The sequence below is a fragment of the Aricia agestis genome, chromosome 6, assembly GCF_905147365.1.
Source record: "Aricia agestis chromosome 6, ilAriAges1.1, whole genome shotgun sequence".
NCBI classification, from domain to species: Eukaryota; Metazoa; Arthropoda; class Insecta; order Lepidoptera; family Lycaenidae; genus Aricia; species Aricia agestis.
In genome coordinates, this window is record NC_056411.1 from 16746092 (window position 1) to 16767603 (window position 21512).

Here is a 21512-nt window from a genome sequence, read left to right on the forward strand (position 1 = left end):
TTCTCTTGTAAAAAAAACCCGTAGCAAGGAATATGAAAACTGTCACCCATATCATATTAAAACGCACAAACTATAACATTGAACTGACATACAGTTCGACAAGGCTTTATTTGAACGTGGCGAGAAAAGGAACTAAACGCTTCTATCATACAAAAACGTCATTTTTGACATGTGTTTGACAGTTCTCCTTTACGAGCAACGCTCCCGTCAATGTCAGCCACGTTCAAATAAAGCCTTGTCGAACTGTAGCACTATAGGTCCGTCATCTGCCTATGAATCAATTTCATCGATGGATACAAAACGATACAAAAACGCTGTTGGATAGATTACGGGCATGACTGATACTTAAAAAGCCATCGACAATTTCAATGATTCTCTACAAAACTACCGCATTTGCCACGTTCTAACTTGACATATGAATCGATTGACTCTATATTCTTATTAATGATACGCGTTACATCTATAACTGATCAAGATATTTTCCATAACTCATCATGTTATTCAACATTAATCTAAGTAATAAGGTAGTATTAGAATATGATGATTTGCTTGTATGAAATATTAAGATGGAGTGAATGTTATCATAACTCTACATCAACTTGGTGTTTCATAAGAAAGTAAGATTACTCACGCTTGCTTATTGCTATTAAATGTGTCATCTAAGCTTTTTTATAACCACTATGCTCTTTTAAAATATTGAGACAGTAATGTCCTGTTAAATAATTATATTTCTTTTAGTCGTTTTTCAAAAACGGCTTCATTTTTTTTCATTTATTTAAGGTCGCTTAGAACAACAAGGTTATCAGCGACCACAAGAACAATTACATCAATTTAAATCAAAGTATAAATATGACAAAACCTTAGGAATCGGCTTCATTTGATTTAAAAAAAAAAAACGAAAAATTTAGTATTTAGATTTTTGAAGCATACAAATCCAACCATATTTAATTATGTTATCTCAGGAAAACAAAATGTATAATATTACTGATGTTTCTCTTTCGTATTTTATTAAAATTATAAAGCCCAGTGGCGCTAGTCTGGGTTAAAGTCACAGTTAACTATGATAATTTGTAGTTCCTCGTATTTATGAAAAAAAAAACCTTGCGTTAATTTCAATTCAGATTGCCTCGTTTAAGTCGACTTAATCTTGGTCTCCCAGCTTCTTTTAACTGTTGATTATAATATTATCATAGTTTTTATAGCACGTATCTATTTTACTACCTCGTGACCTGTCATTCCGATTAGGTGTTCCCACGACCATCTAAATTCACAGCACATACGACATAAGCGTGACTTACAACACTTACTTTACATAATACAGTGATATTATCTTCTTTGATTGATTTAGTAGGTATTCCGTTACTCGGTTGAATCATGGAAACGAGAAAGAGCAACAAGGAAATCAAGAAATCTGGCATGTTGGAGAAGAGAAAGGTGGAGTATGCAAGTCTAGTTATACTTACACTCATGAAACGTCATTAATGGGACTGATAGAAGTTTCCAAAATAATGTGTAACCGTCCCTTGATAGTATCTTCTTAAAGAATCTAGATTCGTTTAGTTATACTGTAGAATATAGTCATATTTGATAGTACGTAACTATCAAACTATATTGTAAAATTCTAAGGGCCTGTTTCACCACTTCCTGATAAGGCTATCCACCACTTAACTTGACAGATGAAGTATGGAGAATCTGTCAAAAAAGCTGTGAATAGCCTATTCGGCACTTTATCAGAAAGTGGTGAAACAGGCCCTAAATCTAATAACTCTTCGTTGCAAGCAACGCAAGCATTTAATTCAGATTCAAACTTTTTATCTCTCTTCTGGTAAGGATCATACAGCACCTCTGCGCAATGCCGTCCGTCCAGTTTTCCTTTTTAATTTTATATCTGATCAATTCAAATCGTCTTATGGTGTAAAGTACGCACACTGCACAGGTGGCGCTGAATATTTTACGCGGAAAAAAATCGCTTAAACCTGCCCATCGCGCTTGCTCACGTTCCATCGTAATGCGCGGACATTTTATGACGCTGCGCCATTTTGACGCACGGGCAAAAAACGCGGGAGATGACTTTTAAGTGATTAATGCCCGTGATAACGGTTTAATGATGGTAAATATACCATGACGAGCGTGTAAGAAGCTGGAGCGACTGGTCTTCTTGTATTTGCGATGAGCTTGCACAGAGATTAGACAGTAAGTTATAAGTATACTGTATAATAATACGAATTTGTTGATTATTTCCAACTTTGAAGATCTGTCATCTGACGTTGCCTTTTGCAGTTTTTTCTTACTTAATCTAACTTATCTTTCTTAAGTTAAACTTAAGTAAGTAAGTGTCACTGCCATCTTACAGATGGTGATGTTTCTAATTTTGGGTGACATATCAGCAGGCCACCACGGTGACCTTAAATTAGTAATGCAAATGGACCTGTAATTATAACGACACTACCACAGCCAGTAGCAGATGTCATAAAACGTCTCCAACTTGCACAATTTAATTACCAATTTGCAATAAAATCCTGTATCTGAATTTACGACAATCGGACGAAAGTTTAATAACTTCTCATAAGTAAACTTAAGTAGGTTAAGTACTGCTTTGTGACATCTTGAAATTAACTTATAACTGCAAAGATGAAAGTTACGATTTTATCACTACCAATAAGAAAAACCAAAAACATATTTCCTTTGTTTACATTGGCTTTGAAAGGACATGAAAAATTCTAATGTAATAATTTAATAAGGAAATTTAAAAAATTATTTAATAAACACTCTTTTACAGAAATGTTTTATTGAATGATGATGAAAAATGAAAAATTAATAACGATTAAGAGAACTCGAATTCCATTATGATATTAAGGTACATGAAGGATTCTCAAACTTGCCTAATCATTGATTGTTTAAATTGCAATAAGGTTCTCATAATAATTATATCTTACAATAACTAAATAGGCGTTTCTAGTTGTATCTGTAAAGTGTAGAAGAAAGTCATTATTCTACAACAAAACTTTACAGATTCACACATTTCACTTCCTTTAGGTACAATTCACTAGCAATCAGAATATCAACCGCGTCAATGATAATAACTGATTCAGTACAAAAGATTCAAAATAAACAGAGTGTTCAAAGTTCTGAAGAGATCTCGACGACGAGTAAAAAGATAAAACCCACACTCCACACAACATTTCCTTCGCTACACCTCTTCAGAAGATTAAACAATAATTGCGAGTAGACACGCAGTTACAAAATAAAACACTAAAACTTCCCACAAAGATATTTAGCGTTTCCTAATTCTCAAAGGGACCCTCGTGGTGCTCTCAAATTTAAAACAACTTAACAGAACAATGAAGAATCATAGATTTAAATTCGCGCTTTGCGTTCGGACCATTAAAAGGCATTAAAATGTGGATCAGAAGACAGTAGTGGCGCGCACTTACGGGGAGCATCAAACTATCGTGGACCAATTATTGTGATCCCTCTCGACGTACAAAGAGTTCCGGGACGGAGTTCTGCGATCCGCTATAATAATGTGCCGGTGATTTTATACTTGAGCGATGAAGAGGCGGCCCGGTAAAAGGATTTTTATAGTTTTATGCCTTCATTCGCTATCCATTCCCGTTTATGTTTGTCGGACGAGTTTTATCGAATCGGTAATCGATTCATTAGATGGCCTGACTCGGATCTGATCACTCGATTGCTCTCCGGCCGTTGATACTCATCGGTACTTAGCCAACTTGCGCTCGATTTCGATAGCGAAGTTCCAAATCGAAATGTATGGGATTGGACACAAGGCAACGTAAACGCTATGGAATTTATATTGACGACATCATTATTATGACAACATCCATATTTTGATTTTTTTTCGTTGTTATACTATCGAATGCACGTTGTGCTAGTACCCTGGGGATCATCTTCTCCCGTGAAACGAATTTGTTCGGGATATTTGTGATGGTATTTAAATCTTTCATGTTTGAGTTTTAAATGTTTTGAATCTACGTTTTACTATATTAAGTACTCTAATCGTACGTTATTTAGTATCTATTGCAAGTATTATAATATTATTGTTATAAATAATAATATAATTAACCATATTTTGCGCTTTGATCTCTATAGCACCTGCGTTATTGCCAATCAAAATAATTATTACAGTATTTTATTGTTTGTTCTAACACCTTGTATATTGCCGTTGCATAACAATTAACTATTAGGGTCAATTCAGACCGCAACGCGACGAGGCGAGGCGAGGCGCGGCACGGCAAAAATTTGTATGGATTTGACAGATTTCGTGAGCTAGTCTGGAGACGTCTTGCGAATCTGTCAAATCCATATAAATTAAGAAATGCATCGATCGGTCTGAATTAACCCTTATACTGTTGCGAAAAAATTTTCTTTGACTTGACAACTACCATGTGATGTAAATAAAGGTTCTACATTGTCATAAAAATTTTAATCATCAAAGAGGAACCACAATTATCAAGAATTAGTCATTGATCAATCTTCATCCTGAAATAGATCTAGTGTTTGCAGTTTGGGGAGATATTTGATCCATTATTATCTGTAATTTACCGCGAAGGTGGTAAGAATTACAATTGCCAATACGAAAAGAAAACAAGAAAACTTGTTATGCGAAGTGCCAAGCGATTTTTTCAAATTTCCACCTTCCATTAAAAATCGCTTTCAATATGTAAAACTAGGGCTATATTCCCTAGCGGAGGCGCGGGTAAAAAGTAGTAATATAATATAAGGAGTTCGGATCAAACATGCTCCCATGGGGTAGGGTAGGGTCGGGTAGGGCGAGGGGAGAGCTTGTAATTGATTGCCCGCCATTGATGCGCTTATGCCGTAGCCCGTAAGACATCGTACTTATGGTATATTTTACTAGCCATAAAATTTTATTGGCACATTTACATGGGATCATGGAAAGGTTTTTTTTTAAGTGATTGCATTAGCAGCCGCGGAGCAGGTTGCAGTGTCGAGGCAAAACACTTAAAAACAACAATAATAATAGGTAATGGTCAATATGTAAGCTTTTGAATAATATATTATGTAATCAACGCAAAGGAATTCTAAATGGTCAAAAGGTATCCATTCCGCTAAAAACTGTGGCGTGTTACGCTTACAGGTGACAAGCCTCCCAAAATCACAATTCGCCCCCCTCCACCCCTCCAAACCCCTCCAAAATTTCAGGCTACGCATGCGCCAGGCAGATACCTAGCTATAAAGTACATGACTAGTGTAAAATACTCTGAGAAAAAATCCTTAAAACTGCCTGCCACCATTTTATACGCGATCTATAAGTGAAAAGAGTATTACGGGCTTAATCTGCGCAAATCCTCCGTGCCATCTTGTAGCGGTAATATGATTAGGCTTTGGAAACCATACTCGTACATCCGTTTGTGACCTTTTCAACGGACTCTTTGAAGTTATGACGCTTTGTGCCGTTTAGTTGGCGATATAAATTATCGTCGAGATAAACTTATTATAATTCTAGATGACGCTCGCAACACCGTTGCGCTAAAATTCGTTTTTCGCCTGGGAACCGTATTTTTCAGAGATAAAAAGTGTTGTAAGTCCTTTCCGGGACTTAAAGTATCTCCATACTAAATTTCACCGAAATCAGTTCAGCGGTTTAGGCGTGAAGAGGTAACAGACAGACAGCTTTCGCATTTATAATATTAGTATAGACATAGCCACCATTTTAAAAACGTGGCTTTAAAGTTCCTGTAGCAAATAGAATAAATCTATTGACGGTCGACGATACTGGTTTTCTGATTTTTCAATTATTTTATATTGTTTTTATTTAAGTTGGAGTACGGAGTACGGACAAACCCTTCAGTAGCTCTACCATGAGTTTAAAGCTATAGTATTTATCGATACTCGATACCGACTACGTAAATATTTAGTATGGCGATTTTAGTTTCGCAAGTGACCGCAAGAGGCGCTGTAAAATTTGCTGTACTAAAAATTTATGGTAGTCGGTATCGAGTACCGAAAAATACTATAGCTTTAAACTCATGGTAGAGCTACAGGTCTTTGTGACTCCGAGTGTTTTTGCAATATTGTTACCTGTATAAAGAAATAAAAAAAAGTTTTGAAATGGGCTAAAAATGCACCTAAAAAAATATGGTTCTGATATAAATACCCGGGGTATTTCCCGTTGTAGATGACACCTCAATTCTTAGGAATTTAAGCTCAATTTTAAGCTCGTAGCACCCACTCAATAACAATTTGTAATATTATCATCATTGAATAAAAATATAATCTAATTTAGAATAAATATCAAACTTAACATCTAACTAAATAATATAATCATGGTTATTTGAATCTAAAATACATGAATCTATTAGTGCTCACACCAAAACTTGGGAACATAATTAAAAAGTAACATATTGTGTCCATAAATTATTTTTAATTTGGGCCCATTTGGCCCCAAAAATTGCATCAAAGGTCAAAACGTAATAGACAAACAACGGAAATATCAGCTGTCTAACGATAGTATTATTTATTACTATAATTGTCTTCCGACGCTTGTTAGTTTTGTTAGAGACCCCTAATCATAACAAAATTAAGTTTTTTTACGCCAATTTCATCTATTTAACGCGAGTGAATTTAAACTTTACGTAGACGTAATTAGGTATATAATTGATTGCATAATTTTGTTACGATAAGTGGAAATCGTTTTGTCTTAATTCCTTTGTCTCGGCATAACGGACTCTATGTGCATCTGTTAAGGTCGAGTATGTATCGTATGTTGTATAACAAATATTTGTATGAATGTTTGTGTAAGGTGTTTCGTCCATATAATTAGCGATCAGACACCTTGTTGGAGAATGGCGCCTCGGGCAGACAGTGTTTATAGTTTTATTAGTGCTCCTAAATTGTACGGTATAGTATAACTAGCCACTTTTTTGTTACGAGTTCCTTTGAATAAATTAAAAAAATATTGACTTGTCGATATTGGTTTTTTAAATTTTCGATCCCACAAAAATAACTGAAGCCGTGATAAAAGTGTTCGTCACGTTTTGTCAATAGACACAAAGAAATATATATTTAAATAATTATTCAAAAAAAGCAAGATTCTACATTATAGTGTAGGAGATAACTTTTTTCAGGTGCTCGCTAATGGCTTGAAGTGTAATTCAAAAGTTTTTAAAATCTGCATCGTCTGAAGTTTATAAATTATACGATTGCAGAGTAACCTAGGTATTGGCAAAATGTATCTCGCCGTTTCTATGTTGATTTTATTAGTGTTCTTTGATATTGAAGTGACAGTTAAAAATGCTCCACAACTTCTGTATTTAGTATCCAGGATGAGTCAGTTAGGACCTAAAGCCATATAAAGTCAGTTTGACAGTCGTAACGACTAGCGCACACACGATATATCATCGAGCTAACTTAATCGCCGAAGAATGTGACATATGACATTATCCTAAGTGATTCATTATTCATTTTAAAGGGTACAACACTGTCGTTTACCATAAGTGACATGCAGAAGGAAAAAACTGGAGGAGTATATATCTACTGTATAACGAGAAGTTAACACAAAAAACGTAAAATGTAATAAAAATGTATGCATTTAATGTAAAACAAATTGGGGCAGTAGTTATGAAAAATATTTATCAATTTGAAATTAAAACAAACAGTGCCCCATTTTTTTAAAAACTTAATCAATTTGCAACACTCACGGCGTTTAACCTATTAAAAATGTATGAATTATGAAGGAACAACGGCGGAATAGACAAGACCATAAATAATAGAATCATTAGCAGCTGCTCTATGATTCCGAACATAAAGTTTTTTGGGTCAGAAAAAAGTTTACAAGGTTTTATGGGCGGCCGTGTGTTTTGACGGTTAATCGGTCCGTTGTTCTCGGTTATCTCCTCGCTCGATTACATCAAATATTGTTTAGTGAATTCGTTATACTTTTTAAGGTAGAAACATGGTTTGACATTGACAGGAGTTGAACCCGCGTCATTTCAATTTTATTCGTTTCTGTTACCAGTAGCACTCGTACCTATAATTTTTGCTGGCATACAAGTAACAAAAGATACGGGCACATCATAATCAATGGTGAATTACACTAGTAATTTTAAAATTCAGTACGGTTTAATAAGAGCCAATGTCCAACATCACAGTTTCATTGATAAATTATTGAAAATTAAAGGAATTATCATATTCTGGCTCTTAGCCTATGAATGTCGTTTAAAAAAAATGTAAAATGAAATGTCTACTAACCAAATGGTCTGAGTGGGGGTCTCTTGGTGCACTAGGCGATGAATTGGGCCACAGCAACTTGGACAACATCCTTTGGCTTTGGCTATAGATGAACTCCTACGAAGGAGAGAAAAACGAAGTTTAGTAAGGTCAAGAAAAATGGCAGCGAACGCCAGGACTAGGAACAAGCCATAGACAAGGGCCAATGAGAATGGCGTCCACCTAAAATATTGAAACTAAATTATAAGCGACAAAAATTAGAAATAGGAATTTTGCACATATTAAATACCACATTAGACCTTTAGCAAAATCATATTATTCTGCATATTTTCTCATTGTTATTATAATAATATAATACACATATTACATAATATATTCATGTTGTAAATAGTATGATAAGTACATATTATTCATGACGACATTCTTTATTGTAAAATATCAATAAAGGCCTTATAGTTCGCACAAGTCACTACTGTTTTCGCTCAATTTTTCAAAATAATCACTAAAATAAAGATAACTCAAATCGAATAATCTCGGAACAAAAAAGTTAATAAAACAATGACTGTATATAAGATTATTAGCAATAATAACACGGTTTACGAGCCCTGCGCCTGCGCCTCCGGCATTTCGTAAAGTGATGATTTGACATGAGTCCTAAACCATTGGTCATTCTTGAAGATAATTAAAACAAAAACTTTTTGTAACTTATATATCGTTTTAAAATATAAATATACGCCTAAAATGAATGAGATATTTTAATTCGGTGCGCTGATAATAGCGATGAAAATAATTATACAGTAACAATTACGCTGTTACGTTACGGCTAGTTACCTCAAGAAAAAATAATGTTTAGAGTGGCATAGAGCTAATTAGAAATACGTTGTTAAATTATTTAATGAGAAAATTGTCTTAAGTACATGTAAGACGTGTTTTTAATCGTTATAAAAGTTTGTAAGTGTAATCGTTTCGACAAAAGTTTACACTTTTTTTTTTTTATGAAATAAGGGGGCAAACGAGCAAACGGGTCACCTGATGGAAAGCAACTTCCATCGCCCATGGACACTCGCAGCATCAGAAAAGCTGCAAGTGCGTTGCCGACCTTTTAAGAGGGAATAGGGGAGGGTAGGGAAGGGAAGGGAATAGTTGAGGGTAGGGAAGGGAATAGGGTAGGGGTTAGGGGATTGGGCCTCCGGTAAACTCACTCACTCGGCGAAACACAGCGCAAGCGCTGTTTCACGCCGGTTTTCTGTGAGAACGTGGTATTTATCCGGTCGAGCCGGCCCATTCGTGCCGAAGCATGGCTCTCCCACGTAAATAATTATAACTTGAATAATTATTTTTTACATAGATCATCGCTGGCTTGAATCTACACTATCTTCAATTAAACACGTTATTCATAGAAGTTATGTTCATTGATGTTTGATTGCGTTTAGGCATCTATTAAACAGACATGTGCAGAGTCTTATGAAAATTAGATAAAATAGTGTAATTTGAGCATATTAATAATTTTCATAAATACATTAATTAGTCATTATTATCTGCTAATTTTGTTTTAAGTATATATTATAAAAATTGTTTTATATACTTAATTAATAATGATATATCATATTATAACTAGTGAATAGATGCGGATGTGCATTTTTGTAACAATATATTTCTAGTAAAGTTAACCAAGGTTTTATATTATCAATATAATACTATTATTTTAAAGCGGAAGAGTTTGTTAGTTTGTTTGTTTGAACGCGCTAATCTCAGGAACCACTGTTAGATAGTCCATTTATTGAGAAAGGCTTAAAGGCTATATTTTATCATGCTAGGACTAATAGGAGCGAAGAAATAGAGGAAAATGTGGAAAAAACCGGGGAAAATTATTTAAAAGGGCTTATCTCACGAACTACTAGAACATTTTTTCTGTTATTTGGACCAGATAAGAAGTAGACCACGTGAAGGATCATAAGAATTTTTTTGTGGACTAATTTTTCTGTGAAATACTTATCTTATTTACGCGGGTGAAGCCGCGCGGAACGTCTAGTATTCTATAAGGCATGATAATATATTAAGTTAATCATTTGATATGCTAGCTCTATTAATAGTAGAATCGATTCAATTTTTTGCTGCTGCGGTTTCATACAATATGTCGACAACAAAGTTGCAATGTTTCTAAAGCCACTGACATAATAATTCATATCCAATGCTGTACAGTTACAACTATATTATTTAAGTTTTTACAGTTTGTACAAGGTATACATTATAAATATCGTATTAAAGTAAAAAAAAAAAACAGTGTACAGTCTTGAGTGGTTTAAAAACTATACAGTGCATACCAGTCACCTTCTACTACAATTTACAAAGTAACTTGTAATTTAAAGACAACTCAACAACATGATACCACAATGATACTAAAAGACGCGAACAAATATCGCACGGAATAAACAAAAGACTGACCACTTTCAATATTCCGCGCCGACGGTTGACCACGTCTGTTAAAAAACATAACGAGAGTGTAATAATAGGTTGGGCAGTTCTCGCCTGCAAAACAAACACTGCTAACAGGGTAACGACGCCCGCTAAATTACTTTAATACTGAGCTCTCAAACTCACAGCCACACGATGATTTATTTACTGCTTTTTTTTCTTTTTTTTTTCTTTCTTCTGAGCCTTTTTCTGAGTTATAAAGTTTGTTTGTTCTGATTTAAAAAAGGTTTGTGTTTTATGACATAATTTGAAATTGATAATGTGTTTGTATTGGTTTATAGCAGTATTTAAAAGAATCATAATATTTCGAGTTTATATTGCATTAAGTATATAATTTATATTATTATGAGGTTAAACAAAATTTTGAACTAATATTAATTTCACCCATGTATGATTACTTTTAAGTCCTAAGAAAGCGAAATATATTATTAAGGACTGTATTGTTACGAAATGACTTAACCCTCAAAAGGCGCTTGGGGGCTTTTGAGGCCACGTTGCAAGATTTTTATTTTTTTTTAATTATTTTCTAACATTATAAGCTCTGTTTTGTCCCATAATGCTGATAAAATATTGATTATTCCTGTACACTTCTCCTGGTTGTAGACTTTCCCATTCAGTATTTATACCGAGCTAATCTAAAATCCTTATACAAACAAACTGGTTATTATCAAGATGAAATAATATTATGGCAAGACTTAATCACGAGATCGAGAGTCCGTCGTGAGGTGTAATTATCGGGCAGTTGGACGAAATATGAATGGGCCCACACGGCGCCCGCGCAGCCGGCCCCCGGCCCCCGCCGTGGCCCCCAGGGCCGGGGGCGGTCCGGCCGGCCCGTGTACGTCGCAGCCATCAATAATACCCCTCGCGAAAACCGCGCGGCGACATCTAGCCGTATATCTACGAGCAGATCGCCCAATAAACCCGACGTATATGGAGCGGAGCCGCCGCCGGAGCGCAAGATCAACGCTAATTAAGCCCCATAAAACCGAATCGTCCCGCCGTCGTTACCTTTCACCGAATGCCTACGAATTCGAATCGTCGCGTTGACGAGAAAAAAATAAGAAATTACCACACATACGCGAGCCGGTCCCGGTAATAGATTAATGATATAGCCTGCCAGCGCTGCGTTTAAACGAGAACCCCGAAGAGGTCGCGGCGTGTCGAGGTGGCCGGTAATGACTCGGCGGGCGCCACCCGTGCGCGTGGGAGCGGGACGCGGCGCTACATAGGAGCGAGATATCCTAATAATCGATAGAGGCGCCACCGATTCGCCGCGGGGCGGCGCCCGCGTCGGCCCCACGCGCACACCACATCTTATTGAGAAATTCCCGAGATGATGCATAATTCTCCTTTTGGTTTCCTGTAGTTATTTTACTCCCTGTTAACAATATTACCATTTCGGTGACCGAGCTCGCAGACGCATATATTATCGGCGCGGCCCTTCGGTCGCGACTCGCTCGTATTCGCGTCGCTGACTATTCCATTGATTTATATCATCGGCTGCGTCGCGGCCTTCTGGAGCGAAATATATTTCCAGTTTTGATGATTGTCTAAAATCTACAATACTTACTAATATACACACAAACGTAAATATTTCCAACCACCCGCATTTTACGATGAATTAATCAAACTCCAATATAACCTATGGGGTCCTAACGACCCGCGAGATGGGCGAGCCGTTAAAACAGCAATCACGTGCTATCGGACAGTTATGCTAATAAGACATGCTAATTCCCAAAACCAACAGCGAACAAAAGGGACCATCGGCCGAGTCACAAAAGGTACAAAAGTGATGAGCAGACGGGCGCCAGGGGCAATTATGGTGCGGCCGAAACCGGCGGTCGCGCGATTGGAATGCGCCGAGCTTTCTAACTACTAGCGATTTTTTAGTGCGTCTACATCGCGCGCATAGCTCGAAAACTTTTGTCGTGTGTCTAGGTTTATATTTAAATTTTTAATCATTTTTTAATGGGATCAAAAGGACACTGACAGTTCGAAGAAAGGCTTAAAAACGTGATGAGGACAAGGTAGATCTTTTTTTAAATACTTTTAAAATTATTTCAAATTAACTTTTATCTATGGTGTGTAGTTATCGTCAAGTGTCAACCGATAAACAGCACAATGTTTCAGTCCACGTATGTCTCGTCCGTGTCTCCAAGCCTCGACACTAATTATTTTAATTAAACTCCATTACGGCCTACAGGTTTATTTACACGTTGAACCCAATACACAAACCTCACACGTTTTATAATGTAGTAAAACTGTAATTTATTTTCGTTATGAATTTTGGAATAAAAATGTAAATTAAGATGTTTACCTCATTATTTCGGTGAAATGTTACAAATTCATCATTTATGCGAATTAATTTACATGACAATATGGCGGCTTTATCCGTGTTCAATGATTAAACGTATTTATTTTAATACTAGCCGGAGTATTTTATTTTATACAGTACATCGTACCATTTAGCGATTACAAGTAATTACAGCTTTTATATATATATATATATATATATATATATATATATATATATATATACATGTAAAACATGCAAGAGGGTACACAGTTTTAATGATTTTCACTACGAACATTACATAATTATTTTAAAGGAAAACAATAAATTTAATCCCGTTTAGCTGTTAATGGGTCGAAAGTACCATACCAGCGCGGACAGGTATATTTTATTCCAGTTTCATTGAGGGTTAATTCAAAACATTTTTTTACTTTGTCAAAAAATGTATTGTTCTTTTTACTAAACTTAATAAAAATTATTAGATTGATCTCAGAACAGGAAAATAAGAAAATCTGTGGATGGTATGGTACATACGCCGATTACTACATATTTGTTTTTATAATTTAAAAATACTTTAATCATGTATGATTGAATTTTTGAGCAATGCTGATATGCCACAGATTTGTAGGTTGTAACCTCTGTTCAATTGAAATGTCAAAAAAATATGTACAAGTAGTAAGTAATATGAACAGTAACTATTGTTGAGCACTTTTATCGAGATAGCCTTATCAGGTAGATGCACAGGCAGGTGGAGAACCTAAGAATTATTTCGGGTTTTTCATTTATTTATTTGACATAGCCTGACCAAAATATAGGTCTGCACTCTACCATTACTCTGATAATACCTATAGTTAAATAAACGTCATAGGCCGGGTTTTTCATATAAAGCATTTAATTGACATAATCTAACCAAAATTAGGTCCTAACTCTATCTATGAATCTATTTCTCTGAAAGTAACTATTAGATTTATTTTCATAGCGTATCATAGGCCAGTATACCAAATTGGCTAGTTGACAACCTGACCAAAATACAGGTCCTCATGATTACATTGCTCTGATAGTACCAATTAGATTCTCTCCCAGAACATATCATAGGCCAGTGCCAAATTGGCTAAAAGACAGCCTGACCAAAATATAAATAGTTCCTCAGTCCTCACTCTACCTATGTGACGACCTCCGTGGCTCAATTGGTAGAGTGTATTGCAACTCAAGCCGGGGGTCGCGGGTTCGAATCCCGCCGACGGAACAACAAGTTTTTCGATGTTCCTGGGTCATGGATGTGTATTAAATATGTGTATGATATAATAAAAATCTTAAATATATGTATAGTATAAAAGTATTAAATATATTTCCGTTGTCTGGTACCTGTAACACAAGTCCTTAAGGTACTTAGCACGGGGCCAGACAGACGTGGTGTGAAGTGTCCGTAGATATTATTATTATTATTATTAGGTATGATTCCATTGCTCTGAGATTTACTTTCATAGCGTATCATAGGCCAGTACCAAATTCGTCCGTGACCGTTGGTCAGCGTCACCAGGCAGGGCGTGACAGCGACCAATGGCAGAACTCATTGTCACCCCTGTACACAACATTCGGGGTTATTTTGCCTCTGACGTGACCTTTATACACATGGAACAAGGGTTATTGTTGTAAAAGCGGGGCAAAAATATCTGGAGCACACTGCAGTGTTATTTGAGACACGGATTTGTGAGTGTTATTTTACGTGAGGGTTAAAATGGTAATCTTTTTGGACAAGAAAGTAAATACTTACATGAAAAATTATTTTATATGAACACCGTATATTTTTTGGTCTAAGTTTTTTTTTGGTTAGAAATGAACTTATTTATTGTTATAAGAGTACTCTCTTTCTGTACCTAAATTTATTTTTCACCTATATGGCTGTAAAAATAAAAATCTACGATCAGTCCATTCACGCCACTCCAAAAATAACCCCCGAAAAAGCTTTAAAAATATAACTCTGTTATCATTACAGTGTTAGATTTGCTAGTCTACTGAAAAGTGAGGCTTTTAAAAAATACTTTTCGGCTGAATGCTTTTGTATTACGGGGTTCTTACTTCTTATTAACGCAACTCCTTAACAAAATCCGGAAATATTTCAAAAATAGAACACTTGCTGTCATCATTACAGGGGATTTGCTACTCTACTGAAAAAGTAATGCTTTTTTAAAAAAGGAAAACTTTTCGGCTTTTTTTTTTAATTACGAGGATAGATTTGCTACTCCCTGCTACTCCACTAAAAATGAGGTTTTTAAAAAAGGAATACTTTTTCGGCAGTTGTTTTTAATGACGGGGTTAGATGATGAGTGGCAAATTGTTTTATTAGCAAATCCAAATGACGAGAGCACTCGTCTATTTTGTTATTCTATCCAATTTGCGGCGGCGAGTGTCACTCCAGATGCGTGGGGTTGGCTGGGGCGGAGGTATCTGTGGTATCGATGGGATTAATCGATTATGTTATATTTATGTATATATGCGAGAAAAAGGCCCACGCAACGTACTGTATAGTACAGGGTGTAACAAAATAAAGTGATAATACTTTAGGGTCTGTATGAGCCCCCTGTATAGAATTCACTGTGAAAGTAGCAGCGCTGTATGAGCGACGTTTTTTACCTTCGAGGGGCAAATCCATGACGCTGGACTGCTGGCCCATACAAATCACAAATAACTCTTTTAGCTCTGCTACTTTCACAGTGAACTCTCTACAAGGGACAATATGCATACACACCCTAAAGTTTTTTCACTTAGTTTTGTTACCCTTCTTTAAAATATTCAAGGTGTAATAAAACTAACTTTTTTTTTATGAAATAAGGGGGCAAACGAGCAAACGGGTTACCTGATGGAAAGCAACTTCCGTCTTCCGTCGCCCATGGACACTCGCAGCATCAGAAGAGCTGCAGGTGCGTTGCCGGCCTTTTAAGAGGGCATAGGGTAATAGGTGAGGGTAGGGATGGGAAGGGAAGGGAAAAGGGGAGGATAGGGAAGGGAATTGTGCCTCCGGTAAACTCACTCACTCGGCGAAACACAGCGCAAGCGCTGTTTCACGCCGGTTTTCTGTGAGAACGTGGTATTTCTCCGGTTGAGCCGGCCCATTCGTGCCGAAGCATGGCTCTCCTACGTATATGTTTGTATGTGTCCCTATATAGAGTTCACTGTAAAAGTAGCAGCTCTGAAAGAGCAAATTTCTATTTGGACGTTGTTTGAGCGTCAAAGCATTCTTAAGCTTAGCCGATGTTGATGACTTCACTGGTGATCTGTTTATTTATTAATTTATTCTATTTATTGTATCTCATGTCTTTTCGTCCCCCGCAGGAGCCGTCCATTTTCTGCGAAAAAAGTAGCTTTCATGTTGTCTACGCCATAGTAGAAGTAGTCTACGCTATCTTTTTATACTTATATTAAATTCTCGTGTCACAATGTTAGTTACCGTACTCCTCCGAAACGGCTTTACCAAATTTTATATTGTTAGCGGATGTCAATGGACAAGCTACATGATATTATATTTATTTATTTAAATCAGTATATTATGTTAGTCACTATATATAATTTTAATAAGTGATTATTATATTTTAAATATAAGTAAGGTACTTGATTTTGACAATTAGTTAGTTATAAATGGGCGGGAGGATTATTTACTTCCGTTATAACTTCCTCTTCTCATATTATCTAAAATATGAGAAGTACATTAATTAATATTTAGAATTATGTACTTAACTTATTCTTAGCCATTCTTAATTTTAATGTATTTCTTTATGATTTTGCTATATTTGAATTGTCAACGGAAGTTCGTTTCTTTTGTGTAAAATGGTATAAAAGCCAGCCATATTGCATTGATTGATTCATTCTGTAATTAACTTTGAGACATGTAAGGTAAAACTCTGCTCGAATAAATATCGCTCAAGACTTTTACTATTCTTTAACAATATGCATATTCACTAGGTTTAGGAATCGGCTACTGGCTACTTTTTATATTGATAGGTGCATTTGTTGAATAAATAATAGTAAATTATTACAACTCGAGACTGACGGCGACCATTGTGCGACGGGACAGCGAAGGACGTTGCCATGGTGACAGATTATTTAGTCACTTCAATAAAATAACATGGGCGAAATACTTTATATGGCAAAACAACGTTTGCCGGGACAGCTAGTAATATCTAAAATAATCATAAAAATCGTTCCAGCCGTTTACGTGTGATAATTAAGGGAAATAAGGATACATTTTTGAAATTAACATTTTATATTATCAGATAACACTTAATTGTTATCTGTGATACAAGTTTACTGGTTTCGAACCCACGACCCTCAGATTTCCGCTTATGGCCGTCATTTGTAGGAGTGATAAAAAGCTTTCACTTTTACAATGTAATTAAATAAAATGAACCCATGGCGTTTATTAATGTGAACATGGCTCTCGCACCTTGTATGGGGTCGCAGCGCGGCGGGCCGCTTTTTTCATAAATTACTAGCTGTCCCGGCAAACGTTGTTGTTCCATTAAATGATTTTCCCTGTTTTCCTGCTTTTCTCTTGAAGTTTTTTCTGATTTTTTTCTATAGACCTCACGGAGCCCAAGACCTTTCCGACGAATGCAAAAACCGTGGAAATCGGTTCGTGCGTTCTGGAGTAAAAGCGTCAGGAAGGAAAACCCGACTTATTTTTATATATTAGATTTGGCCTGCTGTACGGTCATAAGAATGTAGCCCGAATCCGATATCATTTTATATGACGCCCGAACTCCGTTGATCCAAAATTCGTTTACCGCGCGGAACCATACATTTTTCCGGGATAAAAAGGGTCTTATGTCCTTTCCCAGGATTCGATTCAGAATTCAGGATTTCCCAGGATATCAAATTTCAGTAAAATCGTTTAAGCGGTATTATTATTATATTATTATTGGTCTGGATTGTGTTGGAGGCTTTGTTTCAATAAACTACTATATTGTCAATGTATTTCGATTATCTGAAAATGCTATAAGTATCACATCCCTGCCACTATTTACCGTACTTTATTTCTTGAAATGAAAATTCACAAAATAAAACGCATGAAAAGAAGCTACGTCGTAAAAATTTAATGTAACAAAGCTTGGGAAACACTGCTGTTTGCTAGAAGACTGGAAGATGATAATCATGACAATGATGATGATGGAGTATTGACAGATAGACTCATCAATGCCCGGCGCGGTGTACTTATCCCCGCTAGAACGTCGCAAAAAGTACTGAATAGTTGGGGGCAAAAGTTCGCCATGCGGGCGCACGTCATGCGGGCAACGTAAACTTTGAAGGTTTTAACATAAAATTATTTTTTATCTGTGCTAAATAAAAATATTTTCGCAGGGAAAACATCTTATCTGTGTCTGGCACGAAAGAAAAGTTACAAGATGAAGCCAAAAGGCAGCAGATCTTTGATGCGCTGCGTCGAATAAATAATCTTTAAGCTCTGTTCTTTTTAATCTTTAAGCTGACGACCTCTGTGGCTCAGTGGTGAGCGCGTCGGTAGCTCAAGCCGGAGGTCGCGGGTTCGAATCCCGCCGACGGAACAAAGAGTTTTCGAAGTTCCCGGGTCTGGATGTGTATTAAATATGTGTATGATATAATAAAAATCTTAAATATATGTATAGTATAAAAGTATTAAATATATTTCCGTTGTCTGGTACCTGTAACACAAGTCCTTTAGGTACTTAGCACGGGGCCAGACTGACGTGGTGTGAAGCGTCCATAGATATTAAAAAAAAAAAAAAGCTCTACATTTTCACTTCTTAGGGCCTGCTTCACCACTTCCTGGTAAAGTGCCGGATAGGCTATCCACAACTTTTTTGACAGATTCTTCATACTTTATCTGTCAAGTTAAGTGCTGCCTATCCGGTACTTATCAGGAAGTCGTGAAACAGGCCCTAAATGTTATTTAATAAAACCGATTTTGATAAAATTCGGCACAGATATACAATAGTCGTTTGCAATTCATATATTTTAACAATTTGTTTGTCGCACCAAAATAGAGTCTTAATAACGCATTGACGCATCAACTACTGTACTTAAAAGCTGGCTAAATTGCTAAATATCCACTTATGACATTATCCAGTAGTCCAGGAGTAAGCACACATTAATAACAAGTTTATCAGAACCAATTGATAGTTAATATGCACGTAATCTGGAATAGGCGCATTGACCATTCGGCGCGTTTGAAGGCTCAAAGGAGGCCGATTTGTTTGGCACAAAGCCTCTTTATGCGGTAGTCGGTACCGGTTTGTTCGGCGATTCAATTAATTGTGCGGTCAGAATGTCGTTTAAGTTTTAATTTCGCGATTGGATTTGGATATTTATGGGAATGAGTCAAAGAAATCTGGGTTTATAAGGGATTTGGGTTGGTTTTAAATATATTAATTGTCTAAAAGAATATTATATCACTCAGTCAAAGAGCAACTTAACTGTAGTCTGTACAATTTAAAATATTACAATATGGCCTTAAGAAATAATATTATAGTGTTCGGAAATGACAATGAAACATGTTTTAGTTTCAAGGTTCGGGATCGGCGAGAAGATAATATAGAGTAAGAAATTAGCATAGTAGTTTTGTTATTTTATTATTTCGCGTTTTTATATTGGCAAGTTATACATTACTTGATGACGCACGCAACTCCGTTGCGCCAAAACTCGTTTATCGCACGGGAACCGTACATTTTTCCGGGACAAAAAGTATTCTATGTCCTTTCCCGGGACTCAAAGTATTTCCATACCAAATTTCAGCAAAATCGGTTCAGCGGTTTGGGCGTGAAGAGGTAACAGACAGACAGACAGACAGACACAATTTCGCATTTATAATGAAGTATGGAAGGAGACCAAGGCTGGGAAATCGGAGTGTAGGTCGACCTCCAACTAGGTGGGACGACGATCTCCGCTTAGTTGCAGGCCCATGTTGGATGCGAGTAGCAGGAGATCGGTCATCTTGGCGTTCATTGAGAGAGGCCTATGTCCAGCAGTGGACGACTATAGGCTGATATGATGGAAGTATGGAAGTATGGAAGTATGGATATGGATATGGAAGTATGGATAAACTTGCAGAGTGTGGTGTACATAATATCTGATTGTAAGCGCGTTGCTGTGATGAAAGACAGACTGTACCATGAGGTCTGATTGCACAATTTTAATTCATTTCATCGGAAAATGTTGCTGATCTCGGAAATTTTAACCTCTACATTTTCATAAACAAGTTTTGGTAAAACTTGTATAAGACTTTTCTTTCGGTTTAAAAGTGATGAACGCAATATGGCGCTACAGCCCTATGAAGAGAAAAAAAAAATACAATTCATTAGAAATTATTAAAGAAATTACAATCAAAAGTCAAGACTTGTTTAAGCACCGTATTACTATTCAGTATTTTATCATTACCCTGGTCTGTGGAAACGAGGTCCACCGTCCACTTTTCCGCCTACACTTTGTCCACAATTTACATTGACTTATACTAATTGTGTGTTTGTTCGTAATCTTGAATACTGAAAGGCTCAGTCGATAGTAAATACTTTAATACATAATGTACTGGTCACTGGACTTACGAAATGAGCTGAGTAGGTTCTACTTAAGTGAAATACAACAGCTTTTAAACGAAAACCTTTCTAATTAAAAATGTTTACACAGCGGAACTGTACAAGATCTTCTAGTCTTTGTCTGGTATGTTGGAAAAATCACTTAATAGAAGAAGACAACTGACCATGAATAGTTACGTAATATGTGTATATAATATTGCCAAAGTCAATATAAACTAAAGCCACAACCTTAAATGCACAGAAAAGTTAAACGAAGAATTAAATATATTTAACCCACGGTTAACTCTAACCCAGGTCTCCAAATGGGCCTCAACGCATTATTTTTTCAAAGGTTTTATGAAAGATAAGAACAGTTAAGCCCAGCAAATGAAGCGCTTCTACACGAGTGGGCCTTAAGTGTTGGCGATTCTTTGTCTGAGGGACTCTAAAAGGCGGAGGCGAAGGGTTCCGCAGGTGTTTTACAAAATTCGGTAGTTTTTGGGAGAGTGAGCAACTTAAATGCAGTAATGCCTTTACAGAAGGCTTGATGTAATTGTTTGGAGGTTCTATCGATGCGCAGTTTATACTTGAGAGAATCAGAAAAGGGTTAAAATGTTTTACACTGTTAAGCTGGTGAGGTAAGCCGTAAGTCCATGGGTTAAAAGCTATGTGCCAGAAAACAGCTACTTAATAAATTGTTCTTGCTGCTACAAGCATATCATGAGTGCAAATGTCTTCTCTATATTACTTACACACTATAATATCTACATAATATTATGTGGTAACTCATAATTTTATGTTCTATTCCTTACTAATCTGTACCAAAGGGTTTCCTACATCTAAGTATATAAATAAAATGAAATTTTAATTGTGTTAGGGCCTGTTTCACCACTTCCTGATAAGTGACGAATAGGCTATCCACCAATTAACTTGACAGATCAAGTATGGAGAATCTGTCAAAAAAGTTGTGAATAGCCTATTCGGCACTT

General features: G+C 36.3%; 1 protein-coding gene across 6 annotated transcripts in view; it reads right to left on the reverse strand.

The window, feature by feature from the left end:
- LOC121727870 (T-box transcription factor TBX3) overlaps positions 1–21512 on the reverse strand; it is a 106843-nt gene that overhangs the window by 19768 nt on the left and 65563 nt on the right. For 3 of the 6 annotated variants that reach the window (XM_042115912.1, XM_042115910.1, XM_042115909.1), the window contains exon 4: positions 8233–8328. The exons of the other annotated variants lie outside the window; for them this stretch is intronic. In XM_042115912.1, the coding sequence (XP_041971846.1) occupies positions 8233–8328 (96 nt within the window). The remainder of the gene's footprint in view (positions 1–8232; positions 8329–21512) is intronic. 6 annotated transcript variants of the gene reach the window in all.